Below are 22,849 nucleotides of genomic sequence, written 5' to 3'. Positions count from 1 at the left end.
AATGGCGTTATGTTCTTGACAAACTGCAGATAGTCATGATAAATCTGGCCCTAGATTTAATATCGACATTCTCGCTTGACGATCTGATGGCCGAAATTGACTTTAATCCCAACGTTCACCTGCAATCAACATTCTACCATGTCCCGGGCTACGAATCTGATATCCATGTTCTCACTTCTCCCGTTCCTTCATTCTCAAGACACGATGTCTTGTCCGCCACGGATGACTCTTCCAACGGGAACAGCTGCTGAAATTCGAAGCGTATCATCAAAGATCCCCCGTTATCCTCGTTCATGGAATGGTCGTGGCCAGTAGCTACATGCACGACCTTGGAAGACATCTCGCGCCATGGTTTCGAGTCTTTATCCCCGATTTACCCGGCTTTGGTCGGTCTTCAAATGCATTGCGGCCGAGCGATGAGTTTTCCGTCAACCAACTGGCTCAGGGATTGCACGACTGGATGAATACGGCCGGCATACAAAAAGCACATTTCGTGTCCAATTCATTGGGCTGTCAAGTCCTGGCCCAGTTTAGCCGTCGATGGCCAGACAGGGTTGATCGGCTTGTCCTGCAAGGTCCATCGATGGATAGAAGTCGTCAGCCGATGTACAAGACCTTTCTTGCGCTCGCTGCGAACGATCGAAATGAACCGACCTCATTGAGTTTGATTTCTCTCCGAGATTATTGGCGAGCTGGGCTGCGGAAAGTGTGGAAGTTGGTCAAGGAGGTAACCGCATACCGTATCCAAGATGTTCTGCCGGATTTGAAACATCCTACACTGTTGTTGAGTTGTGAACTGGACCCCATTGCGCCCTGCAGCTGGGTTGATGAATTATCAAGGAAGATGCCAAATGCGGTGCATTACGTGCTGAAACAAGCTGGTCACACTGCGAACTACTCTGCAACTGAGAAAATGTCGAGATGTGTTTTGCGGTATCTGCTCATTCAAGATGATGACCAGATGAGGCTTGCCGGGCGTGAAATCTTTGAAGAGATAACGGCAATCAACCAAACAAGAGAACATGCTGCGACAGCGCGGTCGCGCCTACTTCGATCCCAGTTGTTAGTCATGGGTGCTGCCCTTGCGCTTTTCAAGAACCGAACCACCAACATTTGGGCATTTGGCACCGCAATTGTCACTGTGGAAATGATGATCCTGTATCGAATCTATCAGATCCTTCCGTTACTTTCAAAGCATCGTTCCGACCATCTCAGCCGTGTCTATGTCAAACTTCAGGGCATTGCAGACTTTGACTCCGCGTCATCCATGCTTCGGGCTGTCAGTCGACATCTACATTTTCGCGACTTTCCGCAACTAGGTGTCCCCACGTCCTTGGCCGCAGCCATGCCTTTGATCAACTATCTCCCGTCATCCTTGCGTGATAGTGTATATTCCCAGGTCGGCGCCAGCGAAGCTACGGATGACGTATCGTCGACATTCGACGCTGAGAAAATAGCCGATCAAATTGTTGCACATTTTCCAGCACACCGAAAGTATCCGGCTGTGGCCATTGGAAGTTCCAACGGTGCATTAACTCACCTTTACACGGCAATGGATATCCCCTGGTTACCTCAGACACTCCTCATGCCCGTCAAGCGACCGAAACGCAAAGCGATCAAGCAGGGGCAGTTGGATATGACGGCATCGATGGAATGGAGCAAGTCAGCAGGTGCTGATCTTCTCAGGGAAAACACAACGATTGAATTATACCACATGGCGGATCCAAATCAGGACCAGTTGATGATCCGTCACATGGCTTACTTCAGGCTCAAATTCATCAAACTGACCGAGGCATATCGGAAATTCTTGCTAGACTCCTTGAGCGAGAACGGGACGATCATCCTTGTCCGGTGCGGCCACAAATGGCCGTGTACAAAAATCGCTGAGCGACATTACTTCCAGAGTGGGGCGGTTGGAGGAATAAGCCCGGAGGAGTTCATCAAGGGGTCTGATTCTGTGGAGAATTTTGTTGCGTCGCAAAGACCCTTTCCAACAAAAGTGGCAGATAGCGCCTTGGGAAAGAAACATCGTACTGACTGGAACGCACCTCCGCCCAACTGCGAAGTTCCAGAAGCGGAATGGGGATATTCTGAAAGACTCACCGACGACATTGTCTCGTTTGCAAAGGCGCACGGTTTCCACGTCAAGTATTTGGACTACAATCATCCGGAAGATCCCAGTCCTCTCGTTGCCGATGTATACCGCGAGTGGCAGAAGCAATTAAATCGACCAACCGACTCTATCCTCGTCGAGAGCTTCATCCTGTCAGAACCGTGGCTATCAATCAGGTATAACTTGACCCCTTACTGGACGGTCTTTTCCGTCCGACCATCCCTGGAGCGGCTTCGGAACTATTTGGAAATCTGTGACAGAACAGACATATCCTTCCGACGAGGTTTCATGTTCTTGTTTTGCTCGGGGGTGCATTCGGTTGGACTTGCAGAGATAGAAAAGTGGAAGGCCGTGCTGAAAAACACTTTGGACAAGATGCCGATCAGAACGATCTCCTATTACTGGGTACAGACGAAAGAGTCTTTCCCAAGGATTTTGGTTTCCCTGCTCGATATCATTCCGAACTGGCCCGTGCAGTCAATGAGGCAGGTCAGTATGTGATGCCGCCGAGACTCTCATTTGATTGGCTCGAGAAGTACATGATCCAGAATGGTGACGACTTTGGAGTTCACTATTCAGCTTGATTGACATGATTGTCGTGAGAAAAGTGGCTCATGTGGCGCTGCACAGTTTTACTTCGAAGTTTGAAAGAGCATCCATCGTACCTAGTACTTATCCATTGACATCAACAATGACCACAGTTGTTTCCCTTTGGTAATCGCATCTGAGAATTAAATCAAGTTCTACATTCTCATTGCCGACTACTTGTTCAGTTTCGTGTCATTCAAATCTTCCGAGACCAGGCCAGGGCTTTGTTTTTCTTCATCAATGACTCCTCTGTGCCCATCCATCATCAATCTGGTAGCTGGCGTTGCCTCGCTGACCAATCACCAATTACTCCGTATAACTATACTCCGTAGTAGGTAGGTAGTACGGAGTACTCGTACTTACCTTCAAGCAAGCCTGAGAAGGCAGTAGTACGTGCACTCACAGGACTTGATCTTGTTCGACCTAGGAAGCTACTTACAACTCCTGAACTGAGTGAAAATCCTCTCTCTTGGCATGTGTCTGATCCACCTGGAACACGAAGCCCAAAGTCCGACCGACACATAACCTATAAGGAGTATACTCGTACGAGTAGTTTTGTGACCCGTTCAACGGAATAGCTCACGTGATTGTACATTTATTCTGGACGAATAGGCCTGTCAAGATTATTTAGAACTTCGGAAAAATTTCGTGAAAGTACTCGAGTAAGTAACTTATGTACTCTCTATGTACTACTATGGAAGTGAGTTAAAAAAATCGCTAAAAATCACGTGATCGTTTGATCCACTCGTCATTATCCCCTGACTCACTGAAGTTCCTGAAGTCTGAACAAAGCGGCAGATTGGCTGTGCATACGAGTGCTTGACGCCGTGACGTCTGTGCACTGTGCAAAGCTCAAACTGCTGTGTACCTTTCAATGCCGTCCAGCTTTCCAGCATCAGTAAGCATGTTGCGAAACTCTGTCCATTAATACTAGAGTATATAGTACCGACTGCCATCAAGCATCTGTCGTCTTGACAAGGCTGTGACCATGCTGCCACCAACAGCTTTCTCACGGTTAATGGATCTCCGCAGGCGTGTGAAAGCCTCCCTACGGCCTGCGGATTCCTCATCCCCCTGGCATCGAATGCCAGACGTGCTTCGAAGAACATGGGATCTTGGATTCACTGCATTTGGGGGGCCAGGTGTTCACTTTCACATCCTGCATGCGCGATTTGTGGAGGGAAAGGACGGGAAGGAACCATGGGTGGACGAGCAGACGGTGCAGTCCTCCAGCACCTTGAATTGTAGGCGAGGAGTAAATCACTGATTATATGACCATTCAGTATCAAGAGCTTTTCGCCATCTGCCAGGCTCTTCCTGGACCAGCGTCAACGAAGATGCTATTCTGCCTTGCCCTGCTTCATGCGGGTTTGATTCCGGCCCTGATGGCACTGTTGTTCTGGAGGTGTGTGCGTATATGTGTGCAAATCTTCTGGAGAATTTCTGACTGCCTTTAGTTTACCTGGAGCATTGGGCATGTACGCTTTGGCGGCCGGTGTGCAGCGAATTGACGAGAAACTTCCACTGCCGGTATATGCCCTGCTCTCCGGCTCGAACGCTGCGACAGTCGGGCTCATTGCACTCGCAGCGGTGCAATTGGCGGAGAAAACAATCAAAGACCGCATTAGTCGGCTGCTGATCATTGCTTCTGCATGTGCCGGAATGTGCTATAGTGCCCTGTGGTATTATCCCGTCCTGATAGTAATCGGCGGCCTGGTCACGATGATTTGGGATGGAGGCTTGAGTCGTCTCATTCTCAGGGCAAAGTTGCGGCTCAAGCGGCGAAACCGCGAATCTCATGGACAGGTTATGGATACAGAGAGTATCCCTCTTGAGAACAGAGCGCAATTGTCATCAACGGTGGACTCTGCAGCGCGACCACGGAAACAAGTCCAACTTCCAGAAACTCAGCCTGCACCTTCAGGGACTTCAGAGACGTCGCAGGAGCAATCATCGACACATTATGCCATCCGTCCTCGGATTGGTTTGGCCGTGGTCGCTTTATTCTTTGGTAGGTTTCTAGGTCGAATTCGCCGGAGAAACTGGTATTGATAACTCACGGGTACAGCATCCTTTGCAGTCATCATGGCTGTACGTGGCAGCCTCGATACACCGCCCCTCCCCCTGGATCTCTTCGCGAACATGTACCTGGCCGGTACAATCATATTCGGTGGTGGACCTGTAGTTATTCCTCTTCTGCGAAGCTACGTTGTGGACCCAGGCTGGGTAACGAGCAGAGATTTCCTCATCGGCGTTGCTATCATCCAGGCCTTTCCGGGTCCAAACTTCAACATGGCCGTGTTCCTCGGCGCATTAGCGTTGCGGAATCGATCTAATGTTCTTGGAGGATTTCTCGGATACTTGGGTATATTTGCTCCTGGAATCATACTCTCCGTTGCCTTCAACAGCTTCTGGCGGGTTCTGCGGCGACGAAAGTGGGTTGTGAACCTGCTTCGAGGGGTCAATGCGAGCGCGGTTGGGCTAGTATTCACCGCCGTCTACCGCCTGTGGCAGATTGGATATTTGGTTCCGGAGGCCACCCGTGGCCAAAGCCTAGCCGCTGAACCTTGGTGGGTTGTCGTTGCAACTGTGAGTTACGCATCATGTGCATGGTTTGGCTTTCTTCCTCCAGTCGCGATTGTGTTTGGAGCCGTACTGGGACTCTGTTGGTACGGGGCTACACAGACCTAACACAGCTGGTCGATTGGCGGTGATAGGCAATCGGCGGCTTTCAGATTCAAATGTCAAGTTTTCTTACATGTTTCGAAGTAACAACAGTCTTCAGCAGAGTGTCAATAAGTAAGGTAGCTACTATGGCGTTTTCCATCTTGACATGCTCTATGGGCGCATACAAAAGAAGTTCTGCAAGTGATGGCTCAGCTGTAGTTCCATGCCATCTTGGCTGCGGAGAAGAAGACGTACGTCGTACATATGACAGGAATTTCAGCAGCATTCAGTTACGAATTGCTTCCAGCTGCATGTATCTGAGGCACGCAGTGGCTTCTCAATTAACAGCAACCCGGAAACCTGAGAAGGATCACCGGGAACACTTGAAATAGCGACTGTGGTTGTACAGCAGTAGTAGGATCCAACCCTCGTCCAGAATGTGAGTTTATACCTGGCAAAAGTACTCATCGGCTCTGCAAATCTGTCCCATCTCTTATCTTTGGAATGCGTCTCTACTTGGCCGTGCCAGCTAGTCACTGTTTGGACATACAAAATTCTCAAAATCACACACGGTACTAGTATGACTCGATTGTGTCCCATCAAATTAGATGTGTGAATCCTCGATACTATTGCAGGAGCGACAACCTTAATCAAATGAGCAATAGTCCTGGTGTTAGTATTTTCTAGAAATTACAACGTTTGGAAGCCATGATTTCGATCTAACTAACCCTACTGATTGACTCTTCTGAGACATACCTTCGCCACGCCGAGCCGTCAAACGAATGGATCCTTGTTGAGCGACACGTTTAATCTTTCAGAGATATTTCATTCTCCATGATGGACATTTCTACTGGCTCATTTCACCCAGTTCATGCTTGAGTGTACATTTGTAGATCGGTTTGCGATACACGAGAAACAGGACCAGTGAAGAGAATGGCATCAGAAAGTACTATTCGAAGACATTTTCGTTTAAACTACAAGCAGCCGAGCATCAAATCTGTGGAGATATCGAGCGACGAAACAGATATCAATGTTGAGGTTCCTTCAAGCGAATCTTCCCCTCCTCATCGTAGATAATCTCCCTCATCTTCACCGACCTGAGATGACTGACCCCACCAGATTGTTCACAGTCATGGTAGAAAAGCCACCATCGTCCTTTATACTCAGCGATCGAGTGATGTGTTGTCCATCCCACCACCGGCTCGAGGATCCGTCCCTGATAGATAAATGGGCCAAATGGGCTGTCACCGACCGCGTACACGATGTAGTGCGTATCGCCAGTAGAGTAGGAAAAGTAGTACTTGCCATTGTATTTATGGCACCATGCAGCTTCGAAGAAGCGGCGATCATGGTCATCTGCGAGAATGGGCTGACGCGTCTCGGGGTCAAGGATTTGAATTTCCCGCGGTGGCGAAGCAAAGGTGAGCATATCGTCGTTCAATTCGGCCACACGAGGACCCAACGCCAGCTTGCCGGGACCTGATGGTTCTTGCGGTCCGGAACGGGAGCTGTCAAACACAAGCTGCTTGGTCGTAGGATCCTCGACCCAGCACTGAAGCTGGCCGCCCCAGATCCCTCCAAAGTACATGTATGCTTTTTGTTTTCCCGAAGCGTCGGGTTCATCGACAAGCACGGCGGGATCGATGCTGTAGCTCCCCGGAATTGGTTCTGGCTCGGGCTTGAATGGGCCATGCGGTTCATCACTGACGGCCACGCCGATGCGGAAGATGCCTTCCTTATCACGAGCAGGGAAATAGAGATAGTACTTGCCATTGCGGTAGGCAGCGTCTGGCGCCCACAGCTGCTTCGACACCCACGGCACATCGTCTGCATGAAGGGCGACACCATGGTCGGTCACTGGACCATCCAACTCATCGAGCGACAGGACATGATAATCCACCATGTCATACTGATCTCCATTGTCATTGAAAGCGATGTCCGTCTCACGGTCATGGGATGGGTAGATGTAAAGTCTTTCATTGAAGACATGCGCACTGGGATCAGCGGTGTAGATGTGCGTCACCAGAGGTTTAGGGTTGGACATGGCCTGATAAAACCAAGTAAGTTTGGCACAAAGAAAGACACTGAACAGGCCCTGCCACTCACTTCACAAAGTGTGGAGTTCCGATACTAATTGCAGAATAAAGAAGCAGTTATCAGGTCCTAGGCTTGATCGCACGCACTGTACTCCGTACTATGTCAAGCGATTTCTGAGCATGTATGTGCTTCATGAGTCCTGATGGCCTCTTATACCCCATCTGTCTGGAAAGATTGGATGCTATTTTCCATACAATGTCCCGCATCTCCCCCACATTTCATTCGAGATTAGATTAGATCACTGAGATTAGCATCAATGAAATTTAGCCTAAATGTGTCGACTGCACAAGCGTTATCTGATCAAATCTGATCTGGGCCTGAATCAACAGACTGAAAGCACTTGGGCCATGCTTCGCTAGTGGTCCGCTCGGTGCCCTATCCATGTATCTACGGAGTAGTACTAATACTCCGTACACGCATACGGGAATGGGTGTGTACATTCATATACAATGATTTTGAGGGTATATGGAACCAACCATAGCTCCTCTGCAAATTTCCTGGCGGAAATAACTACCTAGGTACCTACCTATGTACGAATATGAAGTATTGCTTGAATATCTGGACTTCTGGAGTCAACTCCGGATAATATCGCCCCCAATGCTGACATCGGCTGAATCAACACTGTCGTTCTGACACATTCATACGGAGTACGTTCGAGTAGAGAATTATCCATCAGGAGCTAATCCCCATTGCAGGAACTCCATGCCTCTCGTTGGCACAGTGGGAGTAACACTCTGCTCGGTGAAATATGCCACTGAAGTCCCTGATAACAGTCTGCATACGACGCCTTGTGATCCGAAGCACAGGGAAGATACATGCAAGGATTGGATTTATTACAAATGTTGTAGGTGGACTTGCGGGGCAACAACGCCAGAAGCGGCAACCACAAAAATAGGCGTACGCATGCCTCCAGGTGTTAGTAATCAAACAGAAAAGGAACGCTCAGAAGACCTGTAAGCTTGAGGGTTGAAGCATACACTTCTCCAGCGCATAACGGCAAGGTGCATGAAACATTACAGTTGCGAAAAGGGTCACGGTACCTGGATACATTCGCAGGAATGATCAACATCGAGACCAAGCCATAAGTGTCATAGAGTTCAGTTTCCTCCCTCGTTAAACCTAGTATAGGTACCGCAGACGATGATAGTTTCACCGCAGTTACTCGAGGGGACGCACCAGCACCGTGTGCGGAATCGAACGACGCCTGCAATGACGCGCAAAAGGGCCTTCGTTGGTGAAGGGATACTTTGGATTATACATGATTGAACCACCATTGCGGGATTCACCACGTACTGGCTTGCTATCCAGCCACGAATTTGAATCGTGTAAGGGTTGTTGTCCCTGACAAGAGATCGGTTTTTTGGCCAGGAAGATGGTAAACGCGAAGTAATGCTGAGGATTCTCTCTGAAGCTGCTGTGCGGTTCCTGTGTCTATAACCCAGACCGCTGGGAGTGCATTTATTCGCAAAATCCCACGGCTCAGGGGGACATTTGAGTGCAACAACGAAAGCCGAAACAGTCGCTGGAATTGAACCACCTGACGTGCTGTGTCACCGAATTGCAAGTGGCCGTGTCGATTTCGGCAGCAGGGGTCTCCAAGCTCGTCCGTGATTAACACATTCTGGCGCGAGGTGAGGGAAAGTCGACACTTTGCGAGTACCCGTCTAACGAATTTCGAAAGTGAGATCTTTGAAAATGAGGAGGAAACGCAAATTCCGCATTGCATTTCGCGCAGTGCCGCAGGGCGCAGTCATTTGACGTTTGAAAATTACCTACTGCTTACAGGTTATTCGGTTTGCATGGTAATTTATCAGCTAAGAGCTGTAATTTTAGGTCTTGGACAAGTCACTAACCAAGTTCACATGCATGATGCCGGTTCGTTCTTCCTCGCCTCGAAGTTCTTGAACGCAGGTCCTGATTCTTATCGGCAAACCGCGTTCGCCCACATGCACAGAGCTGCGAAGAATAGCCGGCGTACTTACATCCAAGTGCCGGTACCGAGATGCATCGAGTCCTCGACTGCCTCTGACTTGAAGCATCAAATGCTGATTGTGACTGGCTGTAACAACTGAAATTACCTCCGGCGGCAGAGCACCGAAGTTGTGCCTCGGCATCTCAACTCCTCAACCTAGCAGGGCAGCTCTGCGAAAATATAAATCGATGCACCAGATTGTGATGGTTGTTCGACCTGAAGAACTTGCAGCTTCAAGCAATAGCAACAGGCATTGAAAATGGCAGACACACCCTACTCATACAAGTACTTCAACGTGGCCTTTCCCAAGGAATATGTCGCGCACGTGGAAATCAACCGGCCAGAGAAATTGAATGCTTTCTTTGAAGCGTACGTGCCCATTCGGAGCCTCATGCTTCCCCAACTAATCAATGGCGATCAGAATGTGGCTCGAACTACGCGACATTTTTGACCGTCTCGCCCATGACGCTTCCGTCCGTGCCATCATTCTCAGCGGTGCTGGAGATCGCGCCTTCACAACCGGCCTTGACGTGAACAAGGCATCTGGCACCCTTGTAACTTCTTCGGACAGCGATGCAGGACGGGCGGCGACACGCCTCCGGCGTTTCATCTCCACGTTCCAGGACAGCATCTCGTCGCTGGAACGTTGCGAGAAGCCCGTTATTGCAGTGCTCCACGGCTACACATTTGGCCTTGGAATTGACATAGCTACCGCGACCGATATTCGCCTCTGCGCACAGAACACGCGTTTCTCTGTAAAGGAGGTAGATATCGGAATAGCGGCAGATATAGGTACACTGAACCGCCTTCCAAAGGTCGTGGGCGCATTCGGGTGGGTGAAGGAGGTTTCCATGACGGCACGGATCTTTGATGCGGCCGAGGCTCTGCGTGTCGGTTTCGTCAATGCAGTGTATCCGGACAAGGAGAAGACGCTTACTGCAGCAATCGAATTGGCGACAACGATCGCTGCAAAGAGCCCAATTGCTGTACAAGGAACCAAGGAACTACTCAACTATTCCAGGGACCGTACGGTGGAAGAAGGTACAGTTTGTGGCAGCATGAATTGTTACATGGTTTGCGAGAATAACGCTGATCTTTCCAGGACTCCGATATACACGCGTCTGGAGCAGTGCCGCTGTGCAAAGTAAAGACGTTGAAACGGCCATCATTTCTGGCCTACAAAAACGGAAACCTACTTTTGAGAAGCTGTAACGTTGAAAGCTCGTGCAATAGTAGCTAGGTATATCATTTCATCATGATAAATAATTGTCATCACTCATCACAAATTATAAGCCATCATTACCAACAATGTCAAACACATGTAATCGGTTATCCCAAATAAAGCCGAAACGGTGATGATACTGGGGTAGTATATCATGTCGAGTGAATTGTAACAACCCATTCATCATTTTCGAAGCCCGAAATCCGCCAATACATTTCGTACTGATCCCCTCTTCTCGATTCGCTGGTAATAATTCAGCAAGTAAGGGTACTCAGACGGAGTCAGAACAGGCGTGCCCTGGCACTGCATTTCACGTAAAACCGGCCATAAAGCACAGTCATCAAGATCAAACACAGGCCCAGAGATGTAATGGTGCCCGTGTTGCAACTCTGCCTCACGCATCCGTTGTTCCCAGAATGTGAGATCTGGGGCTGACGACCGAGTTGATTGACGCCAGGCCTCGAGGAGCTCATTGACAGCGCCAATCTGAGCTCCACCCCGAAGTAAATTCACGCCCGCTTGCACCGAGGTTGGCTCGGGATCAAGCCGGCCAAGGTACAATAGGATCTCAATGTCGCCAGACACTGTCGTCTTCCCATCTGGGCTGGTGTACCGTATGGGCTGCGCATTCTGGGTCGCTCTGGAAGGAGGGATGGCCTCATACCGCAGGCCGTTCTCAGTCAGAGCGATCCCAACGCGGAGATCAGCGACGGCATCGCCACTCAGAAACAAGCGCCCAACAGATGGCGTCACGAAGTTGACAACGTCGAAGCCGCTTCCATATACCTCATCCCAGTCGAACTCAGACTCGCGGTTTTCGCGACCAAAGGCCTGGATCAAGCGCTCGACCTCCACCGAGTCGCCGTGGATAATCTTTCGCGCTGCTTCAGGTCCGGTTTTGGAAACAGCCCCCTGGCCCCATATTGATTGAAGTTCGAGATTGATAAAGGTGCCAATGCTCCGGAAAGTCAATGATATCCGTTCGCCATTGTATGCGAGTTCCTCGGGAGTCTTCTCGGAGTCTGGACGCTTATCTGGTCGGATACCATGCAGCCATCTCATATTTGTTAGGGGACCAAGGACGAACATCGACCCATCTGGCATGGGAACCCGCTGCGTCTGGCGAGCTGCATCGCTATCCGGGGGTTCATCGCCAGTATTGGCCCAAGAAGCAGCCTGCTTGGTCCGCAACACCATGGTGCGCTGTGCTCCCAGACTGACGTTGACAATGGAAGTACCACGAACGATGTCGAGTGTCTTGTCCGAATGCTCCGAAATCCGGTCTTGTCCGTCACGGTACAACTGAATGAGCACATGGTTCAGTTTTTGATCCAACAGTTGCTCGACCGTCCTGCGAATGCAATTCACAGTGGGAGTAAATGCCCCTAGAGGCGGGGACTCGTCAGCAGGATGGCGATAAATAGGAATTGACCCGTCTGGCAGTATTTCACCCTGGACAGCGACCAGTCTCGGAACTTGACCCGACATGTGATACATCTTTTGCCATTGCACTTCTTTGCGTATTCGGTGAAACGCATCAGTCGGTAGTTCGATATCATAGATGATCCGAGAGTCGCCTTCACCGATGGTATCATCCGGCCCCAGAACGTCGGCATCAGTTTTCTTTTTCTTCTTCTTCGTGGCGACTGGTGGCCTTTGATTCGATGCTGTTGTTTGGGGAGACGAGCGGATCGACCCTCTTGTGCTTTGAACAGGAGAATATGAAGGACGATCAGTGCCGGACTCAGCTGCACTAGATCCAGGCCGCCGAGAAATAGGCGGCGAGCCTGCTTGAGGGGGCTTGGAAGGATGCATGCGACGCAATTCTCGCGCGGATCGAAATCGCATTCTCGGGGGCTCGTCTTCTGTATTCACCTCGGAATCGACCTCGATGGCCTTGGGAGCCTCCAAGCATGGCTCGCGGTCCCCACCAATTGTCTGATCCGTTTCCCCCGTATTAGGCATGGTCTGAGGCTCGACCGAAATTCGAGATATGGGAGATGAGCCGTGTACAGCAAGATCGCCCATAGAGCCCTCAAGACCTGCACTTGACTCCGATCTCTGACTGGCCCCAGACGGCCTTTCCAACCCAATAGCTCCAGTCTCTCGGTCCGCCATTTCTGGGGCTTCCTGCCACTCATGTTCATCCAAAAGCTCTTGCATGGAAATTCCGTTGACCCCAATCACGTCCGCCAATCGACGTATCGCCTCCTCGTGACGAGCAAAGCTGCGATAGCCAAGACAGTCCTCGACCAGTGTAATTGTGAAACCTTGTCGTGCGGCGTCAAGTGCGGTAGCGTACACAGAGACATTCGAGAGGGGACCACAGAGATACACCTCTGTGACCAATCGCGAGCGCAAAGTAAGCACCAGACCTGGCGACTGCAGCGCCGAGTAGTCAGACTTGGTGAGGACGATGTCTCTGTTTTGGTCAATCGCTGCCAGGATCGGGGCGGGAAACTGCGCCCCCGTCGACTGTGGAAGACATGCTGGTTCAGGTCCTGACAGGAAAGCCTCCGGATCTGTCGCTTGCCCATCGTTATCATCACTTTGATTACCGGCCCTAGATTTTTTGTTCTTCTTGGAAGTCTTTTCATCCAGGGGACCAGCGTCAAGGATCACTCGTTCACCTCCAGTGTCCGAATCCACAAGAGGACGGGGTCCCTCATATTGAGTTCGGACCCAAATGACATCACCAATTCGGCGGAAACTTTGCACCAGAACAGGTATTTGGTCGAGGAACTCTTGCGTATTCTCGACTGGAACTCTGCCATTCGGTCGGACAAAATCATTCAGGAAGTCCAAGAGCAAGAGGGCCTTTCTGGTCTGAACGGACGGGATGTTGAGTAAAGAAGGATTGCGGAAAATGTCCGCCATCGTTTGCGCATCATGCTTTTCACTCAACGTCTGGTCAGTACTGGGAGCCATTGGACAAGATGGAGTTACATGAATTCGTACGATGCACCCTTCTCCTGGCAGGACAGGTTGACTCTGGAGTTTTGTTGACTGTTGAGGCTGAGGATAGGGAAGTCTGCCTCAGGCAGAAACTTGTCCACAAACAGGGATTCTGGCCAGCTATCGCCAGATGAGGTTGGCTCAATACTATGCATGAGACAAGGATTTCTGTCCACGGAGTACGGAGTATGCAGTGTGCAAACTTCTCCAGCGAGATGTAGACAGTGACGGTTGTTCGATTCTACAGATTTCCGTGGTTCAAACTTCAGAGGATATGTCCTCGGTCAATTTCAGCAAGCGTGCGAGTCTCTCCTTATACTCCGTACCCTGCTGCATGAATAAATGTAGGCCTACTCGACTGCGCGTTCTGCCTGCATCCATCATATAAACATCTTGCTCAAACCAACTAGCGGCAATAAACATATTGGAGCTTTCAGCTACCATTTTAAGCCGGTCTCACATCACTCAGAAATCCAAAACCACAACGCAAAACCTGGAGAAAATACATGTACTGTACTCCGTAATGCTGTGGAGTGTGGGCAGGCCGGCATCGGCGTTGTGGAGATCCTCCGGGGAGAAAACACGCAACTCCGGTGAGGTCCATAGTCACGTGGTATGCCAAGACGCGCAGCCGGCGGAGCTATCACGGGCCTTTGGTCCCGACCTGTTCTTCAAAACCGCCTCGTCTGCCCTCTCAGCTCCTTTCTTGACCCATTGCTCTGCCATTCCTGCTCAGAATCACTCATCATGGCGTCCCGGACCGTCCCCCGTGCTCTGCGGCTCTCTGCCCGTGTGGCCGCTCCACGCCGCACCTTCGTGACCGCTGCTCGAGCTCGTCCTTTGGCAGCAACCGCGACCGCGGCCCGCAGTCCGGTGGTTGTTCCTACTCGGGGTGTGAAGACCATTGATTTTGCCGGCACCCCTGAGGTCGTGTACGGTATGTGTCTGATACGCTGGGTCAAATGCAAAAAGGTACACGGGCTAATTTTCGAGCAGAGCGTGCCGACTGGCCGCGTGAGAAGCTGCAGGAATATTTCAAGAATGACACTCTCGCTCTGATCGGGTACGGGTCCCAAGGCCATGGTCAGGGCCTGAACTTGCGTGACAACGGCCTGAACGTGATCGTCGGTGTTCGCAAGGATGGTGCGTCGTGGAGGGAGGCGGTTCAGGATGGCTGGATCCCCGGCAAGAACCTCTTCGACGTGGAGACCGCCATCAAGAAGGGTACCATTGTCATGAACCTGCTCTCCGATGCTGCGCAGTCGGAGACCTGGCCCAAAATCGTTCCCCATCTTACCAAGGGCAAGACGCTTTACTTCTCTCACGGGTTCTCGCCCGTGTTCAAGGACCAGACCAAGGTCGAGGTCCCTAAGGACATCGATGTCATCCTCGTCGCTCCCAAGGGCTCCGGCCGTACCGTGCGCTCCCTGTTCCGTGAGGGCCGTGGCATCAACTCGTCCATTGCCGTCTACCAGGACGTTACAGGCAAGGCGAAGGAGAAGGCCATTGCCATGGGCGTCGCCGTCGGCTCGGGCTACCTCTACGAGACCACATTTGAGAAGGAGGTCTACTCGGATCTGTACGGCGAACGAGGCTGCCTGATGGGCGCTATCCACGGCTTGTTCTTGGCCCAGTACGAGGTGCTGCGCGAGCGCGGCCATTCGCCCTCGGAGGCGTTCAACGAGACCGTCGAGGAGGCAACCCAGTCGCTCTACCCTCTGATCGGCGCCAACGGCATGGACTGGATGTATGCGGCGTGCTCCACGACCGCGCGCCGTGGCGCCATCGACTGGTCCCCCAAGTTCAAGGATGCACTGAAGCCGCTGTTCAACGAGCTGTACGACAGCGTCAAGTCGGGCAAGGAGACGAAGCGGGCATTGGAATACAACTCGCAGCCTGACTACCGGGAGCGCTACGAGAAGGAGCTGGAGGAGATTCGCAACTTGGAGATTTGGCGAGCCGGCAAGGCCGTTCGGTAAGTAGTCCGACGTGTGGAGTTTGCTTGCTCCTGCTAACAATTCAATAGGTCTCTGCGCCCTGAAAATCAGAAATGATTCTTTGTCTCCTCCGATTTACGGTCATGTAATGTACTCCGTAGATACATAATGATAAAAAAAGGATTTGATTTGAGAATGTGTACGTTACCCAGTCAACAATTGTATGATTTCAATTCGTATACACATCGCCGTCAGAAATCCTGCCGGTGAAGGTTCCGATCACCCCGCATCGACCTTGAATGGCGATATCTTCTCACTCGTATGAAATCCGTATACAGTACTCCGTGGATGTGCTCTATACAAAATTTCAACCCATCCATAGTTTCCACACTGACCTACTCGTAGCTATAAACACAGATCAAACAAAAAGAAGGAAAAAATGACCGAACCACCATCATGGCTCCCCCTCACCCCATCCAACGTGCGCAATGCCCACGAACGCATCAAGCCATACATCCACCGCACTCCACTGCTCACCAACCGAACACTCAACCGTATCGGGTCCACACCGCAAACGCCCGAGGCATTGGCCGGCACACCGTATGAAGGACAAACGCCCGCCCGGCCGACGATACGGTTCTACTTCAAATGCGAGAATCTGCAACGCATTGGCGCGTTCAAAGTGCGGGGGGCGTTCCATGCGCTACTTCGGCTGATTGATGAGCAGGGGGAGGATGAGGTTCGGAGACGAGGGGTGGTGACGCATAGTTCTGGTGCGTGATGTACTTTTACAGGATGTATTTTATAATGTCCATGATCATATATATATATATATATATATATATTGAGTGCAATGGGCTAACGGAACAATCTGACAGGGAACCATGCGCAGGCGTTGGCTCTCGCCGCCTCGACGCTGTCCATCCCCGCACACATTGTCATGCCCTCGATCAGCACGCCTAGTAAAATCGCATCGACGCAATCGCTCGGCGCGAATGTCATATTCAGTGGATCCACGGCGCCCGAACGCGAAGCAGTCAAGGAGAAGGTGCAGGCAGAGACCGGCGCGTTTTTCATCCCGCCGTACGATCACCCAGATATTATCCTCGGACAGGGCACGGTGGGGCTAGAGATGGAACAGCAGTATGCAGAACTCGGCGAAGGGAAGGTGCTCGACGCAGTCTTTACACCAATTGGGGGCGGCGGGTTGAATGCCGGCGTGGCGACGTATTTCTCGCAGGAAGAGGGCCGGCCAAAGACAAGGGTGTATGGCGCTGAGCCGTCGTTCGAAGGTGCCGATGACTGCCGCCGAGGTTTGGCCCAGGGACAAAGGATTGAGTCGGTGTCGACGACGACGATTGCGGATGGTCTACGGACGCCGGTCGGAAAAGTCAATTGGTCCGTCATTTCTGATCCGAATAAAGTGTCCGGCGTGTTTGCGGTCACGGAGGACCAGATCAAAGCCGCCATGTGTCTGGTGCTGGAACGCATGAAGGTCGTTGTCGAACCAAGCGCCGTTGTCGGACTGGCTGTATGTCTCTTTAACGAGGAATTCCGGCGCATCGTCGAGAAAGAAGGCGGCGAGAAGGGCTGGGACATTGGCATCGTCTTCAGCGGCGGAAACACCACCGTCGAGGCCATCGGGAAACTGTTCAATCAATGAATAGACATGAATGCATCACGTATATAGTCAAATGAGTAGACTTTAAACGTCTCTAACCACGCCATCATCCCTAACCCAAAATGCAAACCCTCCACGGCCATCCATCCGATTCAATGCAGCAATCACACTGGGTGCCCAGTGCTCCTCGCCCCAGCGATCTACCCACGCAGAGAACTTGCCTTGCCGGACAACACTCTGACGAATCGGCGCGTCACGCTCCATTTCCACGATGCTAGCATTCGGTGCAAACGGTCTGACCGAGTCTCGGCTAACCACAATCCTCACGCAAGGGAACGTCGGCCAAGGCGGTGGCAGATGCGGACGAAACGAAGGCACTGCAGTGCCGGAGACACGGTTGATGCCCCATGTCGTGTAAAACACCGCGCAGTCAAAGAGATTCTGTAGCCGACGCAGCTCCTCTCCAATCTCCCTGTACAACACGGATAGATGGAAGCTTGTCTTGCCATCGCGGGCACGCGCGATGTCGGCGGCGCTCATCCCGATTTCCTCGGTGCGCGCGAGTTCATCGCGTAGCCGGTCCTGGTAATAGAATGCGCTCACGCTGTCAAGGAGGATGGCACCAAGACGCCGCGCGGCGGAATTATGCTTCGTTGTATCGAAAAGATAAGCATCAAGTTGGCGCAGAGTTGCCAGCGAAGCAGACGATGACTGGGGGCGGAAGATGTGGACGTGCTGCAAAGCAGCCGTGATCAACGACGCGACACTGCTCTCACTGACGGTCGGTCCTTGACCCTCTTGAGCACGTTGAGCAGCTTCCTCCGAAGCCTGTCCAGGACGTAGATTCTTCTCGACGAGCCCTCTCGCAACGTCAAACAGACGATCCACGTCGAAGCGCCCGTCCAAGTCGAGAACAACCACGGCGGTATCCCGGCCTCCAAGAGGCACACCCTCGAAACTCGACGGCAGCAAGGCTACGGCAGCAATCAGGTAAAGCAGCTGCGTCTTTCCGTCTCCCGAAGACGGACTCGTGATCTCAACCACCGGCAACCTCTGTCTTCGTCGAAAAATGCCTGTCTCATGCGCGACTAGGGCCTGTTGCTCGGGGAAGTCTGTTGTGCTTGTACGGCCGAGAAACACGTCCAGCAGGTCATCTATTTCCTTCACATAAGTGGCACCGCCTGAATGATTTTCCGCGCGGATATCACGGAGGACCTAGAAGCATGTTAGTCCCATTGACACGAACCGTAGGTATCCGACAGTATAAGAATGGCGTACCTGGTCTAAGGTTTCCTCATGGATCTCGGCCAAAAGGCGCTTCCCAACGGGAGGTGCAGCCGAAGTCATATTCAAAGGTCATGATTGGACACGATGGTAGTAACATTGAACCAGAATCACTACACTGGTTGTCGCCGTGAGGTCGACGGGTTTCATGTCAGGATTGCCCGAATTCGGTCGGTAGGAGCCTGAGGCTGCAACTGTCAGCGCCGCTCTTCGCGCGGACTTCAACGACCTGCAGCGCAGTCTACACTCGCGGTCTTGACTCTTGAGGGTTGAGCTTTGCACTACATATTCACTTTGACGCTCTTTGCCGAAACCTGCCCCGTTTACGACAAGACAGTTGACGGATTGTGCCAATTGCGAGTGCGCCGTGACAAAGGTTACCTAGGTAATTCGTATCGAGGTCAAACTACTCGTACAAGGTGCACAATACCACTACGAAGCGAGCTCACCAAAATCGCACCTTCAATTCAATTACATGCAGAACACCACATAATGGCCCCCCTCGTTCCGGTGTTCCCCGCATCCGAACTCCCTGATCGCGTCCAGATCATACAGAGCTCCTTCAAAGAGAAGCGCCGAAAAGGCAAGCCGATCGATCTCCACAATTGTGAGCTCATGGAAATGCTGCAGTACTCTTGCAATCCGCCATCGGAGGGGATACAGAAGCCCGGAGTCATCAAGTGCCGGCCTGTGGTGCGGCTTTTTCGGCGGTGAGTATATGTACAAGGTGCGGACGTGGTCGGAACGGATGCTGATGAGCATGTCCAGATGCGCTGGTGGCGTGACTGTTGAAACTACGAGGTGGGAAAAGATCAAGCATGAGGAAGGCAGGAAATAGCCGAACTCCTCTACTGTATATTAAACTGTACATGGATATGCACGTCGGTATTCTTTTGCAGGCATGACATTGTACGAATAAACCGGGTATCTCATGACAATCTATGCTCAACCACACAACCTCATGACTCCCAAACGCCAGTCCCCGTTAGATATGCGCTTTCGTCCCGTCAGTGTTCCACTGTATCCATGGAGAAATCCTTCGAATTGACTCGTCTACCAGCCTTCTGTGCTGTGGTAGACGGGGTTTTTCGCAGTAGATGGCTTTCACAATTGATAATGGGTGCTAGCTCAGCGCTCAACGCTGGCGACTTTGTTCGTTCCGTCGCGCCGCTGCCGTCGACGTGGAACAGCCCATTCTTCCCAGAGTCATCCCTCTGTGCTTTCTTGGACAGTTCACGAACCGTAGTCTCGAACATCGTCTCCATGCTCTCGAACCGGCGTCCCCATAATCGCTTCTCACTATGCCCGACACCTCTTGCATTGGGGTCTTTGAGCCGCGCCCGAACGAGTTTTCGTAAAGCTTCTTCACCATGGCGACCGTCTTCTGTGGCCCGCTCGCGGATCTTTCGCACATCGAGCTCTCGCTCCGGATACACCGGAGTGTGCCGATAGGAGTGTAAACTAGGAAACTGCGGGAAATGGGAAGGTATGTGCTTTGCTCGTGCGCGCTCTTCCGCACCACTGAGTGATGGGTGGATAATCAGGGGATCGGAATAGTCGTTTAATTCATCGTCTCTCGGCGTCTCGAGCGGTATTGACATTGGAATGGGCGAACCGATGGGCTTCAGATGCGGTCGCAGTGAGTCGGTGGTAATGAACGACCGTCGTAAGGCATGCTCAAAGTCCTGCGGAATTGGCTGAGTTCTGCGACAAGCACCCATTGTCTGGCAGACCAGCGACGCGAAGTGTAGCATGTCTGATTAGGGCGTATTAGGACCATTCGTTCAGGTGAATTCAAGTCCCAACATACACTCTTCAGCAGCATTTCTCAGCGCATCCAGCGCAACCGGCACTGCGCCATCGTAGCCTTGTTCTTTCAGAACCCATCCGATAGAGCGGTTCAGCAGATCAGTCAGAGTCGCGTCATCCGCGAGCACATTCTCGGGCAAGCCAGGTTCAACAGGAACTGCCAGACGGCGCTGGCGGTGATAATGCCGCCGTTGTCGCTTTGGAGAAGGCTCATTCGAAGCCGATTCCATGTCGTGCCCGATTTCCGTTGTGCTGGGTGGAGAGAAAGAAGATGCCGTCCAAGCACTAAGCGTGATAGTCACGTGAACGCATTCCGGCTCGGGTCACATGACCTCACAATCAGGCCACCAAGCTCGGCTATTCCTCTTTCGGCCAGATCCTTGGCACCGCATCACCCGACGTCAAAACCACAACCCATCGACGAAAGCTCTCTTGAGCAAGGATTCCAACGAATTGACCGTTCCATCCATATTCCCAGGCGCGTAACTGCTCACAATGGCTTCCGCTCTCCCTCCGATTAAAGGCGTACGTTCTCTCTCCTGTTCCAAGTCGCTCGGCAGCCTCTTAGAGACGGCTCGCGCGGGATGTCAATCGGTTTGATGCTAACGGTTTCCTAGATGCTTCGCCGCGGCCTGGTCCGCGACCTTGCCACTGCTATTGGTACGTGACTTGGCGCAATCCGTTTGGATGGGTAGAAGCAAAGGCCGCAGCAGCGGGCTATGGAGGATGCATGTCTGCTTTGTATTCAGACGCCTGTGACTAATCAGAGCCCGCTCGTCGCAGGTCTCGGAGTGTCCGTCGGGTACCTTTGGTGGTACGGTAAGTGCAGCGTAGTCAATCTGGTTTCCGCGTTTGAAATGGCGTCTGACCGATGAACGTAGGCTACCACCTCCCCCGCGTTCGCCAGCGTGACAACTTCTACGCCCAACTCGAGAACGCCCGCGCTCAAGGCAAGGCATGATCGGTCATCAGTTCAAGTCGAGGAAAACTACAGTGTACGAGTGGACAACATAGACTGGGGAGCAAACGGGTGTTGACGAGAATCAGTGTATATATAAGTCCGACAAGTGTCGACGCTTCGCGCGCTCGACAACTTTGTTTTGACCGAGAATTGACTTGATTTGAACCACAACTTTTTTTGTCATGTCTCATCGAAAAAAATCTAAGCACATCAAGATAGGTCAAAAGTGTCATGATTTCATCAGTGTGTCAACAATGTCATGCGCTCTCATTATATAAAAGGGAACTGCTAGGTGTATCGTGAAACGACGCGCGCTCAGACCATGAAAAAGCACCTCGCACCAGACACTCGACATGAAAGCCGAATGGGAATCAACATCTATATACTACAGTGAACCCGCCATGAGCAACAAAATGGACGACGAGTAAAGGAACTATCGCATAACATTGTCATACTGGATTCCCTTGACAATGCCACCAGCCATCGAGGTGCGTACGTTACGCTTGAAAGCCTCGCGGTTCGTTCGGAGGTCCTCAGCTGCCTCTTTGTTCAATGGGTCCGAGGCATTCGGCTCAAGGAAGAGGAACTACCGAGAATCATTAGTATGATGTTGCTGGTGCATGCCGCAATATGAAAGGGGTGACATACCTGCATGCCCACGATTACGGCATTCAAATTCAGAACAGGTTTCCAGTCCTCACGTAGAATGTTCAAGCACACGTTCCCTTCGAGATCGATGTTTGGATGATAAATCTTCTGCGTGCACTTGACCTTGGGAGGGTCGTGCGGGAAGTTCTGGTTGATATTAAACGTGAAGGTGAACGACCCGCCCTTGTACATGCCTTCATCGGGCTCGATGATTAGGTTGAAGTTGAGGATATCGTCCGGGTTCGGGAATATGGTCTTCATGGTCGAGCTGAGGGATAGCTCCTGAAGGTCTATACAGGTGAAGGCAAACTTAGTACACGCACGACAGTGACATCGATAGAAACAACACGTACCATGCTGAACACGCAACTGCGCCGAAGTGACCTTCTTCTTTGCCGCTGGGCTTTTGGCATCATCTGCCTTCTTCTTTTTCTGAACCAATGTGAGACGTCATGGCTACCACAAGCACGGAGAAATGCGCTTACCAAATCCCATATCTTCAATGACATCTTCTCGATGCTTTCTCCCGACACAAAATGTCAATTTTTTCCTCCAGTGAAGAAGAGGTATGAGAGCGCTGCAATCCCGCAGGCAACAAACGACGACTGATACTCAAAGTAGCCAAGATAGACAAGAAAACAAGGACTCGAAGGCGCCCCGACGTGCACACAAGAGATCTACCGAGAAAACAAAATCTATAAAGAAAGAATCAACCCTTTGCCTGCTGGAAACAAGAGCTATGGATGAGACGAATGCCCGTAAAGTAAGGCTTTCACTGTGCCACTTCAACACTGGGACGCCATGATGCTGACTCAGCGGGGTAATGGTGGCGGACTGGGGGTGGCCCTTTTCAGACCCAAGTTCATTACTACTATACTATATCAAGGTCAAGTTGGGCAGCAGGGCAGCTGAACTCGGCCCGGACTTATATGGAAGGGCTCGATATCACAGTGTCTTTTATTTTCTGTCATCTCG

General features: G+C 51.5%; 12 protein-coding genes across 12 annotated transcripts; 7 read left to right on the top strand and 5 right to left on the bottom strand.

Annotated features, from left to right (window-relative positions):
- Positions 1–1,069: 1,069 nt before the first annotated feature.
- Positions 1,070–2,614, top strand: VTN31DRAFT_2371 (uncharacterized protein; the record flags this gene model as incomplete). The annotated part of the gene is made up of 1 exon (XM_069402532.1): positions 1,070–2,614. One exon carries the CDS (start codon positions 1,070–1,072, stop codon positions 2,612–2,614), a length of 1,545 nt encoding a protein of 514 aa, XP_069257156.1.
- Positions 2,615–3,689: 1,075 nt separating this feature from the next.
- Positions 3,690–5,392, top strand: VTN31DRAFT_2370 (uncharacterized protein; the record flags this gene model as incomplete). Its single annotated transcript, XM_069402531.1, has 4 exons — positions 3,690–3,920; positions 3,985–4,106; positions 4,159–4,712; positions 4,770–5,392. The coding sequence occupies 4 exons, from the start codon at positions 3,690–3,692 to the stop codon at positions 5,390–5,392; spliced, it is 1,530 nt and encodes a 509-aa protein (XP_069257155.1).
- Positions 5,393–6,395: 1,003 nt separating this feature from the next.
- VTN31DRAFT_2369 (uncharacterized protein) lies at positions 6,396–7,412 on the bottom strand (the record flags this gene model as incomplete). The annotated part of the gene is made up of 1 exon (XM_069402529.1): positions 6,396–7,412. The coding sequence occupies one exon, from the start codon at positions 7,410–7,412 to the stop codon at positions 6,396–6,398; it is 1,017 nt and encodes a 338-aa protein (XP_069257154.1).
- A 2,284-nt stretch (positions 7,413–9,696) lies between these two features.
- Positions 9,697–10,649, top strand: VTN31DRAFT_2368 (uncharacterized protein; the record flags this gene model as incomplete). The annotated part of the gene is made up of 3 exons (XM_069402528.1): positions 9,697–9,806; positions 9,859–10,478; positions 10,540–10,649. 3 exons carry the CDS (start codon positions 9,697–9,699, stop codon positions 10,647–10,649), a joined length of 840 nt encoding a protein of 279 aa, XP_069257153.1.
- Positions 10,650–10,842: 193 nt separating this feature from the next.
- Positions 10,843–13,587, bottom strand: VTN31DRAFT_2367 (uncharacterized protein; the record flags this gene model as incomplete). Its single annotated transcript, XM_069402527.1, has 1 exon — positions 10,843–13,587. The coding sequence occupies one exon, from the start codon at positions 13,585–13,587 to the stop codon at positions 10,843–10,845; it is 2,745 nt and encodes a 914-aa protein (XP_069257152.1).
- A 774-nt stretch (positions 13,588–14,361) lies between these two features.
- Positions 14,362–15,668, top strand: VTN31DRAFT_2366 (uncharacterized protein; the record flags this gene model as incomplete). The annotated part of the gene is made up of 3 exons (XM_069402526.1): positions 14,362–14,551; positions 14,611–15,589; positions 15,641–15,668. The coding sequence occupies 3 exons, from the start codon at positions 14,362–14,364 to the stop codon at positions 15,666–15,668; spliced, it is 1,197 nt and encodes a 398-aa protein (XP_069257151.1).
- A 322-nt stretch (positions 15,669–15,990) lies between these two features.
- Positions 15,991–17,214, top strand: VTN31DRAFT_2365 (uncharacterized protein; the record flags this gene model as incomplete). The annotated part of the gene is made up of 2 exons (XM_069402525.1): positions 15,991–16,324; positions 16,430–17,214. 2 exons carry the CDS (start codon positions 15,991–15,993, stop codon positions 17,212–17,214), a joined length of 1,119 nt encoding a protein of 372 aa, XP_069257150.1.
- A 42-nt stretch (positions 17,215–17,256) lies between these two features.
- VTN31DRAFT_2364 (uncharacterized protein) lies at positions 17,257–18,519 on the bottom strand (the record flags this gene model as incomplete). Its single annotated transcript, XM_069402524.1, has 2 exons — positions 17,257–18,387; positions 18,451–18,519. The coding sequence occupies 2 exons, from the start codon at positions 18,517–18,519 to the stop codon at positions 17,257–17,259; spliced, it is 1,200 nt and encodes a 399-aa protein (XP_069257149.1).
- Positions 18,520–18,948: 429 nt separating this feature from the next.
- VTN31DRAFT_2363 (uncharacterized protein) lies at positions 18,949–19,294 on the top strand (the record flags this gene model as incomplete). The annotated part of the gene is made up of 2 exons (XM_069402523.1): positions 18,949–19,166; positions 19,225–19,294. The coding sequence occupies 2 exons, from the start codon at positions 18,949–18,951 to the stop codon at positions 19,292–19,294; spliced, it is 288 nt and encodes a 95-aa protein (XP_069257148.1).
- A 169-nt stretch (positions 19,295–19,463) lies between these two features.
- Positions 19,464–20,495, bottom strand: VTN31DRAFT_2362 (uncharacterized protein; the record flags this gene model as incomplete). Its single annotated transcript, XM_069402522.1, has 2 exons — positions 19,464–20,212; positions 20,267–20,495. The coding sequence occupies 2 exons, from the start codon at positions 20,493–20,495 to the stop codon at positions 19,464–19,466; spliced, it is 978 nt and encodes a 325-aa protein (XP_069257147.1).
- Positions 20,496–20,760: 265 nt separating this feature from the next.
- Positions 20,761–21,226, top strand: VTN31DRAFT_2361 (uncharacterized protein; the record flags this gene model as incomplete). The annotated part of the gene is made up of 4 exons (XM_069402521.1): positions 20,761–20,790; positions 20,883–20,925; positions 21,049–21,084; positions 21,147–21,226. 4 exons carry the CDS (start codon positions 20,761–20,763, stop codon positions 21,224–21,226), a joined length of 189 nt encoding a protein of 62 aa, XP_069257146.1.
- Positions 21,227–21,659: 433 nt separating this feature from the next.
- On the bottom strand, positions 21,660–22,383 carry VTN31DRAFT_2360 (uncharacterized protein; the record flags this gene model as incomplete). Its single annotated transcript, XM_069402520.1, has 4 exons — positions 21,660–21,812; positions 21,875–22,164; positions 22,228–22,306; positions 22,360–22,383. 4 exons carry the CDS (start codon positions 22,381–22,383, stop codon positions 21,660–21,662), a joined length of 546 nt encoding a protein of 181 aa, XP_069257145.1.
- Positions 22,384–22,849: the final 466 nt, after the last annotated feature.

Source organism: Thermomyces dupontii (genome assembly GCF_041956625.1).
Source record: "Thermomyces dupontii strain NRRL 2155 unplaced genomic scaffold VTN31scaffold_12, whole genome shotgun sequence".
Taxonomy (NCBI): Eukaryota; Fungi; Ascomycota; class Eurotiomycetes; order Eurotiales; family Trichocomaceae; genus Thermomyces; species Thermomyces dupontii.
Note: the sequence above shows the minus strand (reverse complement) of the source record. Positions and strands in the feature narration are given on the sequence as shown.